Source organism: Gymnoscopelus microlampas (genome assembly GCF_963454915.1).
Source record: "Gymnoscopelus microlampas genome assembly, chromosome: 21".
Lineage (NCBI taxonomy): Eukaryota > Metazoa > Chordata > Actinopteri > Myctophiformes > Myctophidae > Gymnoscopelus > Gymnoscopelus microlampas.
Window position 1 is genome coordinate 1,824,701 of NC_139958.1, and position 26,201 is coordinate 1,850,901.

At 42.5% G+C, this 26,201-nt stretch overlaps 1 protein-coding gene across 1 annotated transcript in view; it reads right to left on the reverse strand.

The window, feature by feature from the left end:
- LOC311037326 (NACHT, LRR and PYD domains-containing protein 1-like) overlaps window positions 1-25,911 on the reverse strand; it is a gene marked incomplete at its 3' end in the record, with an annotated part of 39,191 nt that extends 13,280 nt beyond the window's left edge. The window contains exons 1-8 of the mRNA XM_084046453.1: window positions 25,296-25,911; window positions 22,466-22,706; window positions 21,833-21,885; window positions 17,521-19,339; window positions 12,541-12,717; window positions 12,009-12,179; window positions 11,706-11,879; window positions 4,023-4,072 (exon numbers count right to left, since the gene is read on the reverse strand). Coding sequence (XP_083902579.1) covers window positions 4,023-4,072; window positions 11,706-11,879; window positions 12,009-12,179; window positions 12,541-12,717; window positions 17,521-19,339; window positions 21,833-21,885; window positions 22,466-22,706; window positions 25,296-25,716 — 3,106 coding nt within the window. The 5' untranslated portion in view covers window positions 25,717-25,911. The remainder of the gene's footprint in view (window positions 1-4,022; window positions 4,073-11,705; window positions 11,880-12,008; window positions 12,180-12,540; window positions 12,718-17,520; window positions 19,340-21,832; window positions 21,886-22,465; window positions 22,707-25,295) is intronic.
- Window positions 25,912-26,201: the final 290 nt, after the last annotated feature.

A 26,201-nucleotide genomic window follows, 5' to 3' on the forward strand; every position in this document is an offset into this window, starting at 1 on the left:
AATTGCCTTTTCCGAACTTTCATGAACATTTTATGTTGAAAGAATTGCCCTCTGTGTATAAATCCATGCCGTATGTTCACTAAAGCTTGTTTATATTTAACCCATTAGGACCTGAGGCCGATTCTACAAATGTTCTAAACATTTCTAAATCTAAAAGTTCTAAATCCAAACGGTTTTCTGAAAAACTTATGTTGCTGTATCTTCTCCTGTCAAGGACCCCCACAGTTATATGTATTTGGCCACGGATTCCCATCTCAACATATGATGATCCAGGGACCCCCAAAAGCAAAGGTTTGAGTTAAAATGTTTGCTTTAAAAATATATATTCAAAGACTTCCACACATTTTCACAATTACAAAAAGCGAATCGACAAGCTCATAGTGGCATAAAGTATGAACTTGTATATCTGCTATTTTTGAATAGCCAACCAATGTGCTATAATCTAAAATGACACAGATGCTTCCCCGGTTTTAATTGGTTAATTGAGTGCGGTGTCACCCACCGAAAATAGCCGATCTACAAGCTCACAGCTTACAGCTCGGTGTGGGGAAACCACTCTCAATTAAATATAAAGGCAAGCCCTTAAATCAAAACCAAACCCGGCCGGGCGCTCACATGTCCACAATCACAAAGACGAGCAGACACGAGTGGTCCGTCTTAACTCTTTGACTGCCAGGAATTCATTCATTAATTCATCCATCTATCGCCCCCTTGCCAGAGAAAACAGCGATTTTACTGAACCTTTGAAAAGTCATGGAATATTCTCTGTTACCTCCGTCCTCACAGAGATCGGCTCATTACACACACGGGGGTGTCGTAGTAGAGGGAAACAAAATGTCCGGTCTCGATCCTCCATTCCAGAGCTATGGCTGTTTGAATGTAGCTTGTTTTTTGAAAAACAAGCAGAAAAACAACAGAAAGACGATAAAAATGTCCTCTTATAAATCCTTTCAATTGAAAGGTGCCTAGAGTTTTTTTGTTGTGATCACATGATTTCTGGGTGTACTCTCCCCGCCCCCCCCACCAAAATGTTATAAGTCGTCCTTGGCAGTGAATGTGAGACAGGTTTGTGTGGACAAAAAAAACCCTGAATATTATACTGTTCATTTCAATCTTATTTGTCAAGTAGGGGTCTCTGGGCTACATGACCAGTGTCTTCAGCAAATGATCACTAATCTGCACAAACAATGGCCCTCATTTATCAACGCAGCGTATAAACCGCCGTATAATTTTCCATATATTCGGCGTACACCAACGTCGAAGTCACATTTATCAACGCATCCTACACAGCTGATCCGAGCTTACACTTGGTCCCAGCGTTGATAAATGTCACGGCTGAAACGAGCGTCATTTAAATAACACGCCCCATAAATATTCTCAAAACGCCCCGATTTTACGACATGAAGACGAACCAGAATACGACCAAAGACATGAAAAGCCAATAAGAAACAGCCGCCCCCCCCCCCCCCTGGCCTCGCCGCACACGCACACGCACACGCCTCTCTCGCTCGCTCTCTCTCTCTCTCTCTCTCACACACACACACACACACACACACACACACACACACACACACACACACACACACACACACACACACACACACACACACACACGCCCGTAGCGTATTGTCACGTAGGCTTGTAGCCTACATGAATGACATATTATGATACCAATCACATCGGCATGAATGGAATACTTTTGTAGATTAATGTATTTAACCCATACCGAGCAGTGCGCGTTCGAGTTACACTAAAATAAAGCCCTCATGTAGGCTATTCCCATTTCCCAGTGAGACTCGGACCGTCGGACGGGCGAGTCCCGTCCCGCTCCGCATTAATGAGAGATAGCCTGGAGAGAACATTAATGAATGAAGGCTGGTGTGTGTTGGACCATGGGTTAAATGTCTGATCTCCCGGTGGCCATGAAAATATAACAGCAGCGCCGCCTGTTAGACCGGTGCTCGCGCAGAAGAGTGCTCTCGCAGAAAGCGCCCGTATATTTTGAAAATAGCAGATCTACAAGCTCACAACGCGTTGCTGGCTTGTGAGCTTGTAGATCTGCTATTTTCAATACAGACAGATCTACAATCTTATCTGAATGACTGTTAAAGCAGTTTGTTTAAATTACTTTATAAAATGTTATATTTTCACAGGGATTATTTATTAGTGTAGATATACAGATTTATGAGTGGATTAGGTGTCCAATGCCTCTCAGACAGTCAAACAATGCTGCTCCGCAGGTCTAGGATGGAATAAACGGGTGCAGCCAACGTCAACAACTGGTCCCGACCAGACGTGAGATCTCAGCGTACCGTAGGATAAAGCCCACGTCAGGATATATTGATAAATGCCGAAAATTGCGGTGATCTCGCCGTACGCCCATTATTTGGTCTACACCGCGTTGATAAATGAGGGCCAATGTATCTAATGTATCTAATTCATACAATTGTGTTCAGTGACACATTTTAGGTGACATCACATCACAAGACTATAAAGTTGCAAAAGAAAATCATACAGATTAATAACTAAACATCTGTTTCATGAACCCAAATGAAATCCCTATAGGTGGTCAAGAAGCATGAGACGATACTATTAAAATCATCTAAATAGGGTGAATACAGTGAAAACTTCACGCACACTCCCTAGAGGCCAGAGCAGAACCAGTTACACAAATTGGTTCACATTATCTCTATAGTGATGTGATGAAGACGGATCTGTCCGATCTTTCATATTCCACCCTGATTGGCTAAGAATGGCTTCCAAAGTTTGCAGGAGTGGCCTGTTTTTAACAAAATGCCTCAAATCATGAACGCAGTGTCCGATTGCCATACAACTTTGCACGCACATTCCCACTAGGCCACGGATGAAATGCCACTGGAAGAAACCTTGTTTAAAAAATAAATTGTAATTGTGAAAAATGCATATGATTCATGTAAATCATGTCATTTGAAACAAAAAGCTTAGGACTTGGACTAGACTCGACTCGGGAGCAAAGACTTCAGTCACTACTTGGTCTTGCAAAACAAGGACTTTGTCCCACCTCTAGAACGTGCACGTGCGCGCGCACACACACACACACACACACACACACACACACACACACACACACACACACACACACACACACACACACACACACACACACACACACACACACACACACACACACACACACACACACACACACACACACACGTGAATTGTCAGTGTGGTTTCTCAACAGTAGCCTGGCTACTACTGCCCCCCTGCACCTCATATTTTTTATATACATTTAGGGTAGCCAATTATTTAGTACTCCCTTTTTCTCCCCAATGTAGTTGTTATGCCAATTGATTCCTCCACTCACACATTTCTGAGTGTTGTCTCTGCTGTTGTATCTTACTGGCTCACCTGCCAGTGAGGAGCCTCCACCGGGAGGACCTGGACTCTACGTCCTGCCAGTGGAGGCTACTCCCGCCCAACAGTCCCTGCTGACACCCCCAGCCCGTAGGAGTACATGCAATGACAAATATCACATAGACGCCCGTCAAAGCCGGTTGCACCATGGTAGACTCAAACCCACAAGTTCAGTGGAGATGGGCAGGGCCTTTACCACTGTGCCACCCGAGTGCTTGAGTATTCCCTTTTTTCAATACTTTATACTTCTACTCCATTACATCTCAGAGGCAGCCGTTGTACTTTTTACTCCACTACAATAATCTGACAGCTTTCGTTACCAATTACTTTACAGATTTAGATTAGGAATAATTAATGTCATTATTAATCAAAATCTTCCTCAAGTATATAGCAGATCTACAAGCTTACGTATTGCAATGCAATGCTAGGATTCAAGTGGACAATGAGATGGAAAGCCCAAAACGGGCTCACACTGTCACTTACCATAAAGAGCAGATCTACAACAGACAGACAGACAGACAGACAGACAGACAGACAGACAGACAGACAGACAGACAGACAGACAGACAGACAGACAGACACACAGACAGACAGACAGACAGACAGACAGACAGATAGATACTCACATCTTCTATGGAGTTGAGGTTTAATCCAGTGTTCTCCTCCATGATCCACACTGTAGGAAGTAGAACAACAAGTCATCAATGTCTAACTGTTGTCTCCACCAGCTGACACTAACCAACATGACTGTGAAAACAGAGAGATCCATGGAAACCAACCCAGCTCATAGAAAGATAAAATAAGCCCAGTCCAGCTGGGGCGAGGCCACGGATGGGCCTGGGTAGGCCTGGGCCCACCCATTTCTGGCTCGTGCCCACCCAAACTAATTTCGAATAAAATCAAAGAATATATATTTTTACATTTATCACTCAAACACAACAGAGCCCCGATGTGGCCATATTTGTTGTGGCCACGGAGATCTGGGGGATTGCCCGCTGGTCTAACAATTTGCTCGCTCTATTGTCTCCCTCTCGTCAGGTACATTTGGTAAAACATTCACTGCCTTCATTACCCCCCTTTCCCCCCCTGTTTATGTATATATAGTATATAGCGTTTTATATGTGTTGATGATAATGTATTTTGGTGTTATTTTTATGTTATGTTGATGAATTGAATACATAGGACCACAATGGAAACATATCCTCAGGACTTTTTTTTGTGTTATCCTTTTAGCCCAAATGTATGACTGTACCCTTGCTGTTTGCATTTTGATACAGTATTCAATCAATCAATGGACTGATCGTTGTGAAACTTTACACGCACATTCCTAGTAGGTCAAGGAAGAACCTCTGCACCATTTCTTTCTAATTGGCCTCATGGTGACTCCAATTCATATTTTTCCATACGACTCCTGAACTATAGGTCGTACAGTCAAACACTTTTTATTCTCTGGATTCCTTGGACCACGATGTAGCTCCCCATAGAGGCCACGCCCATTTCTGCCTGACAATATCTTATGCCATTTTGCGTTTTCTTCAAAACACAGTTTTTGTTGTAGATCTTTCCACAACTGACACAAATCAGTACATATTATCTCTGTGGTCACGTGATCAAGATGCATCTGTCAAACTTTTCAGATTCCATTCTGATCGGCTTTGACTGGCTTTCAACGTTTTCAGGAGGGGCCTGTTTTCACAAAATTTTGCAAATCATGAATGCAGCGTCCAATAGACGTGAAACTTTGCAAGCACACTCCTAGTAGGCCAAGGAAGAAGCTCCACCCCCATTATTTTAAATTGTCCTCATGGTGGTGGTATAACAGCTTGCAACACAGCCCTGGGTAGGCAGCCTGTCCTGGCGGGGATCTGCGCTCTGAGGAACGCATCCTTCTTGTTTTTCCTCTGTGATTATTGTCCCTGACCCAACTTCTTCTCTTCTCTCCAGTACCCTGAATCCTGAGCCGAGTTGTGGCAGCCAGCGGAGCCCGCACCACTTCAGCACTCCTATTTGCTCTACGTACTGTATATGCATGCATTTGTGCTTCACCAATGTCACACCTCCTCTTTGCTGTGCACACTCACACTCACAAGCCCTAACATGTTCCTTGCTAAATATTCTGTATTTTGCAATTATGGACTGTGATCAGGAGTAACAATAGGAGTTTCAAAGAACATTGTTCTCTGGCTGCGCGCGGGATTTGCAAGCCATATCAATTATATTTACATTTATCACTGAAGCACTACGGAGCCCCGACGTGGCCATAATGTTGATTTTTTTTTTAAGTCGTGGCCACGGAGATCTGGGGGAGCGCCCGCTGGTCCGACCTACCCCCATAGTCCGACCGGTCGGACTATGATTTAAACATCTTATTTACGTCCTGTTTACTCCACGTATATCAGACTGTTTATGACATGCTCAAATAAACCAACAGTTTTATTATATATAGCCTAAGCTACTCCTGCACTTCTGTTATTCAAAATAATTGGGCAAAGACGAGTCCTGGATGATGCCCATTTATGATTAAGTGTGTTGAAGTGTGTGTTGACAAAAGCCAGCAGTTAAAGTCACTTCACAACCCATCAGATGTGCAAACTCCATTTTGAATTCAATTTCAACTTGTCCCGTAATGGAGTGAAAAATCAAACACGTTTCACAAGCCACAGTCAGGATAGCCTTGCATTCTATTATCCTAGCTTTCTTTCTTATAGGTTCTATAAATCAGGGCATTCCTTGGAAAAGTTACAAAGAAAACTAAAACTAAATGAAAACCAAACAAAATATAGTACATTTCTAACTACTATGCACACGTAAACCTAACTAAAAGGAATCAAACATCAAACTACATATGAGTATTTCATAACGCTGGTCTGCAGTGGTCAGAGCGTGTCTGCTGTGTGCACGCACATTTAGTGTCCCCCCAGTTAAACAATCACCACTACACCACTGCTAAACTCTAAAGCTAAATTATATCATTTAGAATGGAAAATAATCATCACCACTTCCCCTTGTCTAGGCTATGACATAGCCTATTCTGTTGATATAGGCGACAGGCTTTGAGCTGAGGGCTAGTCTGAGATAGGCTAGAGAAGAGTAATCAGTTAAGCGAGAGACGTTGTAACCAGACGTTGATCACCTGGGTTTACTCGCGGAGCGCTTGATTGTCTGTCTGTTAATTCAAATGAGAAGCAGTGCTGTTCCAAAGCAAGAATGCAGGCATTGTCGTTATTATGACAACATGAGAACATTAAAACATGTGTCATACAGCATAGGCTACCAACTTATAATGACGTGTTGAAATGTGTTAAAGCTCTGCCTTTGATAGTGTCATTTTTGAAGTACCCCACTGTTCCATAAATTAGTGCCAATAATTCACCATGTATTTCCTCAGTTACAACTATTCCCCACGATTGGTCTTTTTATTAATTAAACCTTTATTTAACCAGGTGACTCTCGTTGAGATTAAGGCTTAATCATTATCATCATTGATTAAGCTCTGGGCTGGCCCAGCAGCAACACTGACCTCACATTAAAAGGCTTTCACAGCAACATCGTAAAATGCACATGAAAAGCAACCATTACGGTTCATAAAGGACCTAAACAATTATAATTAAACACATCTAAAAGCAGACATAGGAACAGTAGAACACTCACAGAATCCAATACCTAAACGATAAACATGGAATCAATGCACAGCGTTTCAGCACCATGGACAGGACAGCAGCCTGGGTCTGTCTGGTGTATCTGCATTGTATCGTCTGTCCTCTCACAAGGTGACAGGTGAGATGCGGACTGACAGAATGGGATACAGTGGTCGGACTAAAGCAATATGTAACATCGCAGTTACATATTGTAGCCCATTCTCTTTGTTATTATATTGAAGGCTAATGTCTGGTTTCTTCCTCAATAGACCTATATGGTGGACGATATGCAATTCAAACTCACACAATATTGCGTGAGTTTGAGAGACGTGAGTGAGAGACATAGGCTAGTGAGTGTGAGTGAGAGACGTAGGCTATGCTGACCAAGTGTGCTGCTTGGGCACTGCAGACTGAAAGCATTTGTAGCTTACTGTACACACATGACAAAACACATGATAAAAGTTACAAATTCCCGTTTAGTTGGCCATGATCACTGGAATGTAAGGTCCCAAGTGCTTTGGGTAAGCCAACCGCTCTCTGCTCTAGTGCTGGTGTATGTGAATTGTGTCGTTTTTACTTATTTCAAAATGTCATGCCAAGTGTATATTGCCTCATTTAAGAGTGGCACGCTGCAGTTAGGGATGTATTTCACCCTTGCGGGTACAGTATGTTGGCTAACAAGCCTACTGTAGGCCTACGTCTTAACCAAGTGCGAAAAATATTTGTTAATCATTTCACGGGCTGGCACTGGCTTATCTTTGTGAACTATTGCAGCCCTATACCCCGGTCAAAGCTATGAGATCTGCTGACATGCGGTTGCTGGTTGTACCCAGAACCAGAAAAAACATGCAGGGGTGACAACACTTTTGTTGCTGCTGGACCAAGGCTCTTGAACAGCCTGTCCCTTCACAGTCCATTGAGGCTTTTAAACCCTTACTCATGCTTTTGTATTGCTTTCATGTCTCATGTATGAATTGAAATCAGTTATGGTGACTGAGAACTTTGAGACCTTGAACAGAGAAGCGGAAGAGGACGCTGGCGCTGGCTATTCACCGCTTCTTCACCGGAGCTAGTCTAGGGCTAGTTTTTAAAAATATTTTGGTAACTTTTTTGCCCACTAGCAAGCCATTTTTTCACATAGCTGATGCTGCAAGACTGTAAGTTGTCTACAAGTTGGACCTTTTGAGAGTCTTTGTGCGGCTGGTTTAGCCTACCTGTCCTTCTCCTACATCGGCTGTCGACGGGTCAGTGTCCCGCTGTCGGTAGCCACACTGCTCGGACGTTCCTGTCCCTGTCCAGCGCTACTGTGAGGATCTTTCCCCCAGCCCCGGAGCGGTTAGGCCTCTTCACCTGGGACTGCAACCTTCACAGCCAAGCCAGCTGTCAGCTAGCCTCCCTACAACCAACAAGTGGCTGATAGCTGCAGCGAAGTTATTGTTCCAGTCCTCCATACTTTTTTTTCGCAGTCTTGGATTACTTCCACCACAAGCTTTCGGCTCTCTCCAGCGTTACTATGAGGTTCAATCCCGGGCAGCCCTTGTCCCCAGTACGGTTAGGCTTCGTTGCCTGGGACCACTACCTCCACAGCTAGCCGGCTGCCATCTAGCAGTGTTCCAGCGCACTCCGGTTAGCCTGGCTAACAGCTAACAACAGGATTTACATCTGCCTGACCGGCATGATGCTGAAATATTCCATCTCGCTGGAACTCAATAATCACAACATTCCAGCGTGTGTTTCAGTCATCAAACAACTACGACTTCTTCCCCGACCACGTTATATTCACAGAAGAACCCGTCGACAGTCTGTATATTCTCAGCCCGGTCACTACATTCCATAATCAGCTCAGCTGAGCGCACCCGTCGCAACTGTCCTACATCATCAGAACGCTGCCGCTTCTGGAGCTTGTAGCACTGGAAACACTGCAAGAGCACTACAGACCAAGCAGCAGCATGGAAAACGTGGAGTGGATTTCAGTGTACTTTGACCTCTACTGACATTCATCACTTCACCAACAGTAAAAATATAACTTTTCAACACACAATCCCTCACACTTAAATCATCACTCATCAATGACCATATTCTGGACAATGGCTTAGACATTGTCCAGAATGTCCTTACGGAGACCTGGCACCAGCCTGAGGTTTATTAAACCCTGAATAAAGCCTGTCCTCCCAGCTATAGTTACATTCAGAAAGCTCGCAGCACTGGTCGGATGGGTGGCGGTTAGTATTTTTCACAGAAATGAGCTTGAACTGTCATCCCTCCCCTGCCTTCACCATCCTCATTTGAATGACTTGCAAAAAAATGTAAACCACCTTTCCACATGACAATACTAGTCAGCTACCGGCCACCCAGACTTAAACCAAATTCAGTTTTTATCTCAGAAATACATTACCTTTTCATATCACTCTGCACTACATCTGCCAATGTCATAATCCTTGGTGACGTGAACATCCACGTTGATAACCCTTCCTCCCCCTTCGCATCGGAGTTTCTACAACTACTGGACCGTCTCAACCTTACACAACACGTCCATGTCACCACACACATGAAGGGGCACACATTAGACCTGGTCATCACGACTCCGCCCCTGTTAGCAATTTCCTCCCCACACCAAACCCAAGTGCCAAATCCACTTCAGAAACCTTAAACATATCAACCCAGATACCCTGACTTTGGACCTCCATCATCTCTCCTCTGCTACAGTCTCCTGGATATTCACGCCCCAGTACAAACAAGAACAGTCACTTTTTTTCACCTTTTTTTTTGTATCCCACGATTTTGTAACCCTTTTTCTCCCGGTGCCAATTATCTACTGGTCGCTACACTCCCCCCACCAGCACCCACAGTCACCTTTTCACGTTCAGCTCCATGGTTCACCAGCGAGCTGCGGAAAATGAAGGCAGCTGGGCGTGTCCTTGAACGGTGTCTCAAGGCCTCAGGACTCATGGTTCACAAAATGACTTATAGGGAACATAAAAAATCAATCAAATCAAATCAATAATAGTCCAGGCAACTCAAAGCAGATTTTTTCTTCCATAAATCACTTTCTAAAACCTCAAACCCCTACAAACAGAGTAACCACAGCAGAACAGTGCAGTACTTTGTTGTGTTCTTGAGAACAAAAGTTGACACTATCCATTCACCTCCCTCTCCGGCTCCTCCACTCCATCTGCCCCGACTGTCGTCCCACAACCTGGGGCTTCCCAGCCTCTCTGCTGCTTTTTTCCCACCACACAGCAAGAGGTTGAGGACACCATCAGTCGGATGAAGCCTTCCACCTGTACCCTGGATGTCCATGCCAACTACAGGCCCATCTCCAACCTCCCCATTCCTCTCCAAGGTGTTGGAGAAAGTAGTCGGCCTATGGCAAATAGTGGTTTGTTGTTTTGTTTGGTTGTTTGTTTGTTGGTTGTTCATTGTTTTTGATGAAAGAAGCTATATAAATTCAAGCTATTATTATTTTACTTCTCCAGTGCATTATTTTTTTTGCATGCAGCATTGTCATACTACAGAGTATAAATTAGTCTCTAACTGTAAAGTAGTGAGTGCCGCAATACTAGTGTGTACAGTTTCGATTATTTGACAGTGAGTAAATCACTCCTACTGTTAGAGAAGTTTCTGATCTGGTGGAGTTGCATGTCCTCCTGTGGACTCAGATGGAGCATCGTTACAGCTCAAACCGTGTTGTATTTGTTTTGGGGCGGAGCTTTCTGCGAACATACACTATTTGTGGATTTGTTCAACAATATTGTACACGTTACGCTTATCCCAGCATCACATTTAAGTAGTTAATTGTCAGAGTTGATATGGGAATTCACCTGTCAGTGAGGTGGTCGTTTAAAGAAATTATGGTCAGATACCGCTTATCAGGCTGATTGTCTGACTGCGAGTAGTTTTGTATAGCCAGACGATCGATACTAATAGGTGACAGGAGGGGCAACATATTCTAACTCCCAAATAGTACTATAGTGACTTCAAGGGACTAATGAAACCAAACGGCACACGTTTGACGTCACGGGGGTCCCCTTCACGATATTTGACACCGTCCTGGTCACTTCCGCACTACTGGAATGTGCCATTCTCAAACCCAAGATGTAAAAGGGTGGCGGCTCAGCTAAAATTCTTTTTAAAACAACAAAGGTGAGCCGTCTGAAGAGGACTTGAGCCATGAGAGGCACCGCTGAGTGAGCCGTTAGGGACAAATGACAAAATGAAAGCCTGGACTGTTAACAGTAACATAAATACTGTCCAGGGGGCTGCTGGAATAGCGCTATATCACATAAAACACATATACAGCCCCCCCCCCCCCCCCCCCCCCCCCCCCTCCTCCTCCATAGGGTTTTTGACCACATGTCGCCTCAATAATCTGGTGGCAGCTGTCGATAGCTCCCTCTTTCCTCCAGGTAGTGTAGCCCCTGTTCCTTTAAATTTGAACTTCCAAACTAGGCTTCCAACTGTAAGGCTTGGTTTCAGAGCAAGTCTTGGAACATTCTAGATTGGCTGTCACAGTTTCCAGACTTGGAGCACCTAGACAATCTCTGGTGGAATTTGAAGAGGGGTTTTGCGCTTGTTAGCAAGACAGTTTGCCTTGGATTTTCCTAGAGTAGTTTAGCTTTTCAGCAGCTACATATGGGTTGGGTTGTATGGACACAGTTTAAGTCTACTTACGTGAGAGTCTCTAGTGCCCATTGTGGATTATCCTGTCCACCAGAAAGCAGCGTCATTCCAGAAACTCCTGGGTAGTTGAAGCTCAGATTCAGATGTTTCAGATGGTGGGGGTTGTAACTCAGAGCTGAAGCCAGAGAACAACAGCCTTCTTCTGAGATGAGACAATGTGACAACCTGCAGAGAAATTAAGACTTTAACAAACTGCTGCTGGTGTTCAAATAGAGATCAACACAGAGAGAAAACATTTAATGTATGGAAATGGAAATGATTGCAAAATCTATTTGAATAAAAACTATTATTCACCCAAGAGTCTCAAGTCTACAGTTGTGACTTTTCAGTCCATCACATATAAACTCCAGTCCGGAATCCAGCAGGTTGTTAAAACCAAGGTCTAATTCCCTCAGATCGGCGCTAGAGCTGAGAATTGAGCTGATCTCTTCGCAGGATTTCTCTGAGAGGTTACAGCCTCTCAGCCTGAATGGAGACAAACCGAACGGAAATGCATGTTTCTGTTTTTCCCATACTCAAAATGTGTTCAAAGTCTGACATCTAATGGTGAAAAGAGTATTTAAATTAATTTGGTGATGTCACAATCTGATGTTTTATAGAGATTGACATCAACTAACATCAAACCAGTCAATAGCAGATATCAAGTGTGGCACCCCTGTTTTTCACCAAGGATTAATACACATTAGGATTTGGGGATTGGTGAAGATGGCTCTAATGGCTGCTTAGACATTGTATAAATAAATAAATATTTCAATGTTTCATTTTCAATGGACAATCTTTAAGAAATCCTGTTGCAGTGTTACTCTGCAGATGCAGGACAACTGACCTGAGAATCTGCAGTCTACAATTTGGACTCTTCAATCCAGCAACAATCCGCTCCAGACATTCTAAACCCTGTAGGTTGTTGTTACTCAGGTCGAGTTCTATCAGATGGGAAGGATTAGAGCTGAGAGCTGAGGCCACAACTTCATAGTGTGTCAGTTGAAGTGTCGCACCAACAAATCTGTAAATACAGATGAAATGGAAACACTTTTCATAACACTGTAACATTTGATACTGCATCACACTACAACACTATTACATAACATGTATTGGGAGGGAACTACAGTTGCTTCTACTTGTGTTATAAAAGTGTCATAACACCAAGGTTGTGTGTGTGTGTGTGTGTGTGTGTGTGTGTGTGTGTGTGTGTGTGTGTGCGTGCGTGCGTGCGTGCGTGCGTGCGTGCGTGCGTGCGTGCGTGCGTGCGTGCGTGCGTGCGTGCGTGCGTCTGTGGGTGCGTGCGTGCGTGTAAATGTCTGCTCTTTCGGTGTGCAAGAATAGTCAAAGAGGGGCTGAATGAAGGCTCCGGAAAGAGTCCTGAGAGCACTTTTGTTGACAAGAGGAGATTCTGCCCAAAAATCTTGTTCTTTGATTTACTTTTTTTGATCATCTTTGTTGCCATGCTTTCACCTGTCAAGTATTTGTCAAGAATACAGCCATCCATATTCCATAAATATTTTTAATCACAGTACGGTAAGTGGGGAGGGGGGGCTTACCATCAACTTTCACCAGCAAAATAAAGAATTCAGCAATGAGCTCAATATAAATATAATATATTAATGCAATATAATATCAGTGTCGGCATTGGCCGATATGACACGGCAAATAATCTGTGATCGTCAATCGGGCATGATTTCATAATCATGTATCACTACCAAATAGGTAATCTCTTTTTTGCTAAAGATTATTGTGTCAACGACTTTGACCTTGAAATCATTTACATTTATCTTACTGATAAATCAGATAAATCAGTGATTGAATCAGTGATTAAGTCATTTTTTACCTAAAGATATCTCTGCTGAGTTTTATGCCGTTCCCATAAAAATTGCATATGTGGGATGAAGCAATTGAATTGAGCCGGTGCCCTTCTACCACAGTAGAGGTTTGAATTTTTATTAGACGGCACATGTTTTTTATCATGTTTTGCTGACAAAACCTTTCAAATACTTGACCTGTGAGTTTGACAGTTAATAGTTCATAATGCATCATACTAAAAACACAACTTATTGACACAAGAAATTAACAGTCACACTTTTTGGATTACAATCAAATCATAATGACTATCACATTCACAATCACTCAATTCAGAAGTGCAAACTCTGCACTACCGTCGGAAAAACTCTGCAGTACCGTCGGACAAATCCCGACGTTTGCATCATAAACTCTAGCCTTTGATTGCCTTTTAATAAAACCATATTTGATACATAAGTATCACCCACATGTTACTGATTATAGACAATGTTAAATTATTGTAATAAGTTCTTGATTTCCTGCGCACTGGATTAATCAATTGAAGTGTGTATTTTAGAGCGAATGGTATAATCATTTTTCTTTGAATAGATTATCATCTTATCGTAAAAACGTGTATAATACAAAAGAGAACATGTGCGCATGCGAGACGGTGTACGGGTCCTTCTCACGGTCCCTCTCTCAAAAGAAACTCAATGCCACTCGAACAGTGGTAGAGAGAGAGAGAGAGAGAGAGAGAGAGAGAGAGAGAGAGAGAGACACACACACACACACACACACACACACACACACACACAGTGGAGGGAGGGGCGAGCACTTACTTGACTCCCTTGCACAATTGAGAAAAGGAATTGACACTCTCACTTCTGCTGATTATAGGAAAATTAGAATCACGGAGATGTGTTGAGAATTAGGAACGAGGAAGACCTCTGCATGTAGTGTGACTCTTGCATATTGAAGAGCGTGAGAAAAAACACTCCATGGCCACTTATTTAGGCAAGAAGACACTGTGGTAAACAACATTTTTATTTCATAGAATTAATTAAGGAATAAGTGCGATCGCAGAGTTGCAGCTCTGGGATCTTTGCATGCATGCCCAATGTGCGTCCAACATTTACATTTCCACTCCAGGCCCGCTGAACAACCCAACGGATTTAGAATAGTGGGTGGTCTGAGAAGTCACACCTTTCCCATATGTGTGTGGGCAAGATAGCAATTTTAGGGATAGCACAACAACACTCCCATGGCCAGACCTCCAGGCGCAAATAACGGAGTCGGCGTAATGTATAGCGGGTACCGCGGCCGTAAGATACCGTTTGGGGACAGCGTCAGCTGCCTTGTCCATAATTAACGGGTAGCGGGTAGTGCCAAGGGATAGCGCAGGGCGCAAGATAGGGCACGGCAAGAGCTATAGGCCAAAGCGTGGGCAAATCTATCTTGGCCTAGTGGGAATGTGCACGGACAGTTTCAGGCCTTGGGTTCATGATTAGTGGGATTTTGTGTAGAATAGCCCACTCTCACAAACCTTATAAGGGTAATAATAATAATTCCAAAAAGAAAAATTATAATCACATTAAATTTGAAAAAAATCTCAAAGAGCTACAATAAACATAAAGCCTAGAGGTAAAACCTGTGTAGCTAAACAAAAATGCTTAGGTAGGTTAAAAAGTTAGTTAAAAATATGTTTAAGATCAACAGACTAGGGTGCTCTCAGGTGGTCAGAGAAAGCATTACACAGTTGGTGGACGACCGAACAGGCCCGTTTGCACGAAAACATTTTGTGTAAAATAGGCCACTCCTGCAAACCTTTTGCAGCCAATTGGAACAGAACATCTGACAGATATGGTGAGATATGGTGTATCAATTTGGGTAGAAGTAGTAGTAAAAAGAAAGAAAGAAAGGAAGAAAGACAGAACGAAAGAAAGGCAAGTTACATCTGGTTGGACTCAAATGAAAGACCATGAAGGAACTTTGGAAGCCAATCATTGCCAATCAGAATGAAATAAGAAAAATATCTTGACAGATATGTCTTGATTAGTGCCGCCTGGCCCACGTAGCACAAGAGAGCTTGTGCTCCCCCACGCTACCAGGGGGAGTTGCCGGGCTCCCCTGCAGGGTTTGGTCGGAATATCATAGTTTGTGGAGTTTCACAGTGTTGCCAAGTCTGCTTGATACTTTTACTTAATATATGTGAATACTTTTTCCACCACTGGTGAGTTATAAACAGAACTGACTATGACATTGGCTGGAGGTGGGTTACGTGGCCAACGTAAAATCACGCAAAGACACCCGACTTAACACATTGATTGCCAAGATATTAAACATAGTTTTCTATCCCCGTGCCGGCATATAATTACCTCAATCCGATGATATTTGAAACGCTGTGGAACCGACATGTGGAAAAAAAAATCACGAAAAAAGGTTCCTGTGAGTAGGTGGTAGGAAAGATCTGTGTATCCATGGGAACGACAAGTTTCCAACCACGATCCGCCATTTTGGAGCTTTGGTCAGCTGAAAACGGGTAGTTTTCAATGGAGAAAAAAGAAATTGAGTTACAGCTGTTTTTCTGAAAATCCCATCATTGGGCCGGGTGGAAGTGACGTTTTTTGGAATGATGTCACATCTACATTTTTCTTCTCTGAGAGACGATCGATCATTCCAAAGCTGTGTTAGGTCGCCCCTTGTGGAATTGTCCCCGAAAAATTAAAGAACGCATATATGCAATCAATGTGTTAATATTTTGAGGGCAAAAATAAGAATTAATTAATTTAAAAAAATGATGCGCACATTTTGTGAGTCTCTCTTTGTGCTCCTCCACGCAAAGACGAACTCAGGTGCGCCTGGTCTTCATCACATGACCATAGAGATAATGGCCCTCATTTATCAACGCGGTGTAGACCAAATAATGGGCGTACGGCGAGATCACCGCACTTTTCGGCATTTATCAATATATCCTGACGTGGGCTTTATCCTACCGTAGGCTGAAATCTCACGTCTGGTCGAGACCAGTTGACGTTGGCTGCACCCGTTTATTCCATTCTAGACCTGCAGAGCAACATTGCCTGACTGTCTGACAAGCATCTGGACACATAATCCACTCATAAATGTGTATATCTACACTAATAAATCATCGCTGTGAAAATATATCATTTTATAAAGTAATTTAAACAAACTACTTTAACAGTCATTCAGATAAGATTGTAGATCTGTCTGTATTGAAAATAGCAGATCTACAAGCTCACAAGCCAGCATTGCATCGCGACGCGTTGTGAGCTTGTAGATCTGCTATTTTCAAAAAAATACGAGCGCTTTTGCGCCGGGAGTCCCGCGGTCGGAGAGAGAGAGAGCGAGAGCGAGAGAGAGGGAGCGAGAGAGAGGCGTGTGCGTGTGCGTGTGCCGTGCGTGTGTGCGAGCCGAGGCGAGCAGGGCACACCGTTTCTTATTGGCTTTTCATGTCTTTGGTCGTATTCTGGTTCGTCTTCATGTCGTAAAATCGGGGCGTTTTGAGAATTTTTTAAGGGCGTGTTATTTAAATGACGCTCGTTTCAGCCGTGACATTTATCAACGCTGGGACCAAGTGTAAGCTCGGATCAGCTGTGTAGGATGCGTTGATAAATGTGACTTCGACGTTGGTGTACGGCCGAATATATGGAAAATATACGGCGGTTTATACGCTGCGTTGATAAATGAGGGCCAATGTGTGCCGATTGACGTGAGGGACAGAGATGAAAACAGTCTCAGGCCTTCACCCGTCCAGCCTGTGGAGACCAATAGGTAGTGTGTGTGTGTATGTGTGTGTGTGTGTGTGTGTGTGTGTGTGTGTGTGTGTGTGTGTGTGTGTGTGTGTGTGTGTGTGTGTGTATGTGTGTGTGTGTGTGTGTGTGTGTCCTTGAGTGTGCAAGCGTGTGTGTGAGTGTGTGTATGTATGTGTGTGCATGCATGCATGCATGCATGTATGCATGCACGTGAATGATGTCCCCTGATCTAACATGTTGCTATTAACATGGCTGCTAACCTGGCCTTTTTGCAGTTCCTCACAGCAGGGATCAGTCTTTTTCGCCCTAAGTCGTTTGATATGTTGTATGTCTGCAGGTCCAACTCATCCAGAACCTCCTCTGACATCTGCAGCATGTAGGCCAGAGCTGAACACTGGGTAAAAGAGAGTCCCTTCCCTGATCTGTTCTCTGACTGTAGGTACTGCTGGATCTCCTGCTGTATTGAGTCCTTCATCTCCACCAAACAGTGGAATATGTTGATACATCTGTCAGAAGACACGCTGATTGCTTGCATCTCTTTCAGGTTGTCGATGGCTCTCTGGGTCTCCTCTGAACTGTTCTCTGTCTGACCCAGCAGGTTGCCTAAGAGTCCCCGGTTGGCCTCCAATGAGAGACCATGAAGGAAGCGGACAAAGAGGTCCAGATGGCCACTTTCACTCTGCAGGGATTTTTCCATAACAGCCTTCAGGAAGTTAGACAAGGAACTGTCACTGTTGTAATCTTCCATGCATGTCTTCAGGACCTCCACGTTCCTCTGTGTGAAACAGTGGTACAGGTAGACTGCAGCCAGAAACTCCTGGATGCTCAGATGAACAAAGCAGTAGACCGTTTTCTGGAAGAACACCCCGTCTTTTTTGAAGAATGCTGTGCACAAGCCTGAGTACAGCAAGTCCTCGTTCACATCAAGTCCACTATCTTCCAGGTCTTTCTGGTCGAACACGATGTTGCCCTTGTTCAGTTGATCAAACGCCAGCCTGCCTAGCTTCAGAAGAACTTCAGCTTCAGCCTCTATGAGTTTCTCTTTATTTGATTCATATTCCCCACTGTACTTAATCTTCTTCCTCTTTGACTCAGCCATCAGGAAGTGACAGTACATCTCAGTCATGGTGCTCGGGAGCTCATCTGTCATCCCCCTGTTCTGCACAACGATAGAGGTGATCCAACAGAAGACTGGTATTTCGCACATGGTGTAGAGATTCTTTGATGCCTTCATGAGTGAGATGATTGAGTTGGCCAGGTTCTCATCACTGAACTTCTTCCTAAAGTACTCCTCCTTCTGGTCATTGGTGAACCCTCGTACTTCTGTCCACCTGTTAACAAAATCCTTATGGATCTGTTCAGCTGCCGCAGGTCGTGTGGTTATCCATATGTGAGCAGAGGGAAGCAGTTCCCCCTTGATGAGTTGTGTCAGCAGAGATTCCACTGGGAACGACGTTGTTAAGTCAGAGAAGTCATCCAGGAAGTCGTGAGTCGTCTTGAGGTTCAAACTTAATTTGTTTTCATCAAGGCCATCAAAAACAAAAAGAACTTTGAAAGGGCTGCTGTTGCAGCCTTTTGCCATGCACAATGTATTGAGGATGTCATTAAGAGCTTCTTTCTTAATACATCTGGTTTCCTTGATGCATTTGTGAATTAGGTCAGCCAAACAAAAGCTTTCTCCGTCGAGCTGATTTAACTGGCGGAACTTGAACGGGAATATAAGGTGTGGATCTTGGGGAAACTGTTTGTTGGCCCAGTCAAAAACTAACTTGCGTATAAGGAAGGTTTTGCCAATCCCTGCTACACCAACAGTCAGCACTGTTTTTTTCTTTTTTCCAGAAGGGTCTTCAAAGATTTTACTGAGTTTGACTGTTTTCTCCTCTCGTACCTTATTAATCTCCATCTGTCTGACCTCATGATGTCTGTGTATGTCTGTGAAGTTAATGTCTACATTGTAGAGTGAAATGTAGACTTCTTCAAACATCAGCTCAGGCTCATATTCCAATTTGACACACTGATATGTCTTGTAAAACTCATTTTGAAGCATGACTTCATAGTTAGCTATTTTCACCAACAAATCTGTAATGAAAAAAGCAATTAATCAGTGAAAAGCCTCAGTCACAAAGAAAGAGACCTACAGAAACAAAGGACTCTATCTTAAAGGACAACTTTGTTTTTTTTACAACCAATGTTTATATTTTAGCTTGTAATTAAAGTAAAGAAAATATTAGTGTTCTTTTTTTTTCATTCACTGCTTTCTATAGTTTTAGAAATTTTCGCGATATTTCTTACAGTGGGCGGGGGCAGTCTGTCCAGTGGTATGTATGTTTTACACAATAAAAAAGGTCCTGTGGTCTTTGATGGCCAGATGTGAGTTATTGGGGGCTAGAAGAGCTACTGTAAATAATAAAGAAATCGGGTTATTGTGTAAAAAAAAAAAGACATATTTAGCCACCGGACAGAATGCCCCCGCCCACTGTAAAAAAGGTCGCGAAAATTGCTAAAACTATAGAAAGCAGCAAATCAAAAAGAAATTACACTCATCTTTTATTTACTTTAATTACAATCTAAAACATAAACCTTGGTTGTAAAAAAACAATGTTGTCCTTTAACATGAGCTGTGGCCTGGAGGGAACTAGGCAAACTGCTATCTTAAACACAGAGGCTGCCTCTGTGTTTAAAGGGACATTTCACCCCTGGAAGAAAATGACCCAATGGTAATGAAGTTTAGGACTCAATTATTATTATTTTTGTGTATGATCTGTGTTTTGAGATATCTAGTAATCTTCTACCTTCTCGTGACGTTATTTACGTCACGAAATGTTATGTCATTCCTTTTCCGCACTACATGTTGTCTCGACGCGTCTCACACAGACCAGCTCCAAAGACCGCCCCAATGGGGTGTCCCCACACAGTCACTCCCATTAGCTGCGCCCCCCGTTGCAGAGTGAGACTTTACTTTACCTGAGTTATCTTCTGATAGTTGTACTTGAATGTTGACATGAAATAATAATCCTGTGTAGTGTTTCATAAGCTCAAGCGTGAAAAAAAAAAGACAGCGTGGAGAGGCAGCTGGTAAACAAACCGTCGCGAAAGGCTAGGATAAAAATACCAAGGATTCGACAGTGATGTCACTACTATGCGACACGGAAGTAGAACTGCATGAAGATAGCAAGGATTTGACAGTGATATGACATCACTAACGAATCCTTGGACATATATGTAACTAGATGAACATGTGCTAGGTTGACGTTCTTCAGTCAGTGTTGCCAGATATTGTGAGAGAAATAAGCAACCAGGTCTAAGAAAACAAACCCAAAAGAGGATAACTAGGCCAACTTTACCTAGACATGTACATGGGATATTATATATTTGAAAATTGCCGATCTACAAGCTCACAACGCTTCGCTGCCCATTGTGAGCTTGTAGATCTGCTATTTACAAAAACATCTTGAGGGGGAAAAAGTGCAAAATGTGGAATATTTTTGACAAATATCTGTTAGGGGCTCCCTGGCACAAATTATAATTTCAGATGGGGGACTGTGGAAAAATACATGAACATGTTTGAGAACCACTGGTTTAAACAACAATCAAAACATTTGGAAACAAGCCCAAATATCAACTACATTTTAGAAAGAAGCCGCTTATATTAAGCAGACATGGCAACACTACCATGCTGTTTCAACGTCGTTGTTGGAGATCACACCCACACAGAATCTCCCCTGCCACAAGGAGGGGCAGTAAACCAAAAGCATTATGGTCATTGTAGTAATAAGCAGTCCAGTCAAAACCTAGTCAAACACACAGATTTCATTATTTTTATGGCCATAGGGTGCAAATTTTAAATTGTGCTACTGTTATCTACTACAAATACTATTACCATTGAGTGATTGCAGTTTCTTCCAGGGGTGAAATGCTCCTTTAAGATAGCAGTTTGCACTCCAATTGGCATTGACTCCAGTGTTAAACCTGATGACCCATGCTATCCCTGCATGATTTGTCCATGCAGGAATTATACAGTTACGTTATAACTATTGGAATATTATATTAATGACATTAAAAGGTGCTTTGATCTGTGAGATTTTTTTGTTGTGATATTAAAACATGTGTCATGTATTTGTTTTTAAAAATAAATATTAAATGTCTCATATTCTGATCATTGTTATGGAGTGTTTGGGCAGTTATGTGTGTTTCCTTGTCTCGCCAACTCTTTAGTACACAGAAAATACATTTTCAGGTGAGAGAACAGGTGAGAGAGAGATGAAACAGACCAAAGTAAAACTAAAACATATGATCTTAATGATGTTCTCTCTCCTGAGCGGATTCAATTTGTAACCCACCTGAAAATATATATATTTGATCTGGAGAGATATTACTGAATAAAAACTCAATGATTACAATCACGATATAGAGCTTTAACTTTTATTTAACAATAAATATTGTTCTTTTAACCAAGAAATATAACTTACAGCTCCTTTAATTGACAGCAATGAAGGTCATTTGAATTGCATTTCACAGGTAGCTAGTAGACCTAAGACTAAATGAAATGTCTTTAATTTAAACAGCACTCACCTGGGGCTGCAGCCGCTGAACTGAGAGGTGGAGGAACAGGGTGAGCGTCCCTGCTGTGAGATGCAAAACCTTTATACTAACCGTATATAAATCTACCTTTTCTGTATTAATAATACATTGCTCTATAGCAGTGGTTCTCAAGCTGTGGGTCGTGAGCCCCAGGGGCGTCCCCAAATGATTTGGGGTGGTCCCCAGATGATTTGCAACACTGTTTTCTCACTCACCAGTAAACAGTTCAACATACATTATAAGTGTATACAGGGCATCTGAACATATCTAAAGTGACAATTTAAGGATCTTTAAGACCTTTTTATTACCTCTAAAATGTAAAAATGAAATAAATACATACAAATAAGTAATTGTACAATCAAAAATGGTCTAAATTTAATGCTCCAACTCCTACAATTCCAAGTGCTTGTCAGGGTGGGGGTCCCCAGTTCAAATATGATTATTTTGGGGGGTCGCGAACTGAAAAGATTGAGAATCACTGCTCTATAGGACAAAAAAAAGATTCTATAACTTAACGTATTCAACGATTTTCAAAAAACTGTCAAAGAAATAAAGTGCAGAACTATAATAGCCTTACTATTACAAAGTTTGGCCTAGAACAATATTTAAATGATAATTACTTACAGATCACGGAGAAGGAATTTTTCATATTCCTCAAGACCTTGGTAAAAAAAGTCTTTGGCTTTTCTGGAATTCAGTAGAGTATAGAGTTCCCTCATCTTCCCCTGATTGGTGGCCTTAGACGTCACATTATCGTAGCCCTCTTCAGTGATGACTTCCTTCTCCAGGAGCAGATCCAGGATGGGTTCGACCATGGTCACTTTCTGAACCAGGAAACGCCGGTGTTGGTCAATGAAGTGTTTCTCTAAAGATGAGAGGAATTAAAACGTAGCCGTTGGTGAAACTCTATGTGCGAAACATATTCATATACGGACGCACGCACACACACACACACACACACACACACACACACACACACACACACACACACCCACACACCCACACACCCACACACACACACACACACACACACACACACACACACACACACACACCTCTGAAGTGCATAAATGTAACCACATGGACCGTTAGGGGTCCATTTGGTTCCATTTAAACACTCTCAGAGTTACAGGCATCTAAGGGTCCATTTGGTTCATTTGAGAACTACTGGCCTATACTAGAAAATAAATCACAACATCAATCATGAAAGCAAAGTTATACACTCACCAAAACACTAGAATAATAACCATCTTCAACATTCAAACTGTGTTCATACGAAGAAAAGAAAAAAGCAGCATACAGAATTGAACCCTTTTTCCTGTGCAAGAGCTGAGCTAATAGAGCCTGCCTGCTTGCTCAGGGGATAAATTGAATCTTGACCATCAGGTCTAAATTGGTGTCAGATCCTATAGGTGAGACATGACCTTTGACACAATGTAAATGTCTCAATAGAAGAGCAGGGAGACCAAATACAACCACCCCAATTGTATACTCAGAGGTGGACGAAGTACTCAACCCCAGTACTTGAGTAAGAGTACAGATACTCCTGGTCAAATGTACTCCACTACAAGTAAAAGTAGCTCAGTCAAAATGTTAAGTAAAGTAAAAGTAGAAGTAAATCTCTTAATTTTTATATCAATGAATTTTAACTTTTGTAACTTTTGTTTCAGAGAAGTAACTCTCTGAAGCCACCTGCACTGCATGTACTGATGTGCTTGCTTGTAGAACCACTATGTTATACCCCCTATGTTTAGGGGCGGCCATAGCTGAGTGGTTAGTGAGCCCACCTAGGGAGCTAGAGGCCCTGGTTGCCCCAGGTTCGATTCCAGGCCAGGCCAGCATATGTGTCGATGAAATGAAATGTGTCCCTGAGCAAGACTCTTAACCCTAATTGGTCACAGGTTCTCATTGGAAACAAGACCGCAAGGACTTTCATGCACGACCTGTTAAAAGGAATTATCCTTTATCCTTATCCTTTATACAAAGCCTGCAGAAACACCTATAAAAACATAGAAATGACTGAGGACCCAGAACTAAATAATTGTACTCCTATACACCCATACAAGATATAACAATATAGAAACCTTGAACTAGTTACTAGTATATTACTAGATTAACATCACGTATATTTCTTTTGCATACTAAGAAGTGTAAAAGAAAGGCTTAACAAGGGTCTTGTTAAGCCTTATCTGTCTTGGGAATGTACTCAAATGTACTCAAGTGTAGAGTAATAAGTATTAAAATAACCTAATACTCAAGTAAAGTACAGATCCTCAGAATATGTACTTAAGTACAGTACTCAAGTACATTTATTCTGTTACTGTCCACCTCTGTGTATAAGTTATATTGTATTAACATACTCTACCATACAGATTGTATAAATTATATTGTATTAACATACTCTACCATAAAGATTGGACAAAATTACATTCTATTTATTAAAAAAAGGTTTACACAGTGAGGCTTTAAGTTAATTTGTGTCTTTTCATTACAAATGACTTGTGACATCTACTAGATGTAGTGTAGTAGAAGTATAAAGTACTGGAACATTTTTAAAAAGTAATAGTACCTCAAAATTGTAAGTAGGGACTACTGTACTTCAGTAACTCTAACGGGTCTGAGTACATGTCTGAGTACATGTATTTAGTTACTTGCCACATGGTGTAGCTATTCTGTGTCCATAAAAATCAGACTTGAGTACAATATGCGCCTGCATTCCTACATAACCAGGAGTGTCTTTGAGTAAACACTTCAGTTTTTTTTTTTAAAGTATAGATTTGTAAAACTTGTACTTCAGCCGATCTACAAGCTCACAACGTATTTTCTATTTTCATTATTTGAAACAGGGCTAAAGTGGTTAATTCATAATGCACTTTTTACCTTCCTAGAAATGTTGTGGAGTCAAAAGGGGTGCAATACGTTAGTCCGACATTCCTCCAACAGCGCAGTGCTCCGACATTAAACAGTAAACCCGAACCAAACCCGCACCCTAACCCTAACCGCACGCGGATGCCACATAGTCGGAGAAAAGGTCTGTCGGATTAACGCATGCCTCCCGTCAAAAGTACAATACTTGTCTTTGAAATGTAGTGGAGTGGCAAAGCCTACATAACTTGCTGAAGTATTTAAATATGGGTGTGTCTTTCCGTGTTGTAGTCGCTAATTAGAATTCATTCCGACATGACCGTGTCTGTCACATACTCTTGGTCTACAGATGGCACCAGTTATCAGGGGTTTAGCTTCAGGATAAATTAATTTTATCCAGAAAGATTATGTGGAGTTGTTTCCTATGTCTGAGAGTACATTAAATGTAATGTTAGATCTCACATAATAGCACACCCCTTACCCCACAATTATCTCTATCCTTACTGATGACTATATAACCTTCAATCTCAATTTCAGAATCATTAACAGAGTCATCAAGTTTAGTTCTAGAGAAGGACAGAATTCCCACCTGTGTCTGTCGCCACCGGCTGAGATGGTGGGATGGTCAGGTCTTCTCCTACGGGCTCTGGGATGTTGTTTGTTGGCTGATTCGTACCAGGGAGGCTTTGGTTTGGATGTCCAGTGCTTGTGTTACCAGCGGTGTTGTTGGATCCAGAGGGCAGGGTGGTATCATTAGCATTGCTAGCTCCGAGAGCTAAGCTGCTGTTTGCCCCGTTAGCTGGGATGCTAGCGGTCTCTGTAGGCATGATTTCCGGGCACTGTGTGGCAGCGATGGGTCCAGGGTTTGGTCCAGGGTTTGGATGTATATTCCCGGACAGAAGCAAGGTCATGGCTATGATCGCCTTTAACTGCCTTCTGCCATCTAGCTGTGTTTGTTTGTTCTTCCTTGAAGAGACCACATTTCGCCCGGCCAGTGCTTTTGTAAGCATCAATGTTACGTTTCTCTGTGTTGCACCGTTTTCCTTGGAGTTACTCGGAAGCTGCACATCTCGAGATTCTGTGAAAATAAGTCCCTGTAAGATCACAGCGTAAATCAGGACAATGTAATTGCTGACTTTGAGGATGTTTCTCAAGAATTTCAGATGTTTTCTGCGTTGTAGTACGGATCTTGGAATTGTGCGTCCTCTCTCCATGGCAACTGAATACAACTGTGATGGCTGAGATGATGGATGGCTTCCTGTGGGGGGGAGAGAGAGAGAGAGAGAGAGAGATAGAGAGAGAAAGAGAGAAAGAGAGAGAGAAAGAACGAAAGAAAGAGAGAGAGAATAATTTAAGTAAGTCATTAAGTGGCCTTGGGAACTGTGTGGCCTCTTCGGTCTGCCGCCTCGGGGTGACTGGTTTCCCCGTCACTCAGTGGTCCTTCTGGCTGATCTACGCAGTCACAGCTTTTCTCTGTTCTGGCCCCACAGTGGTG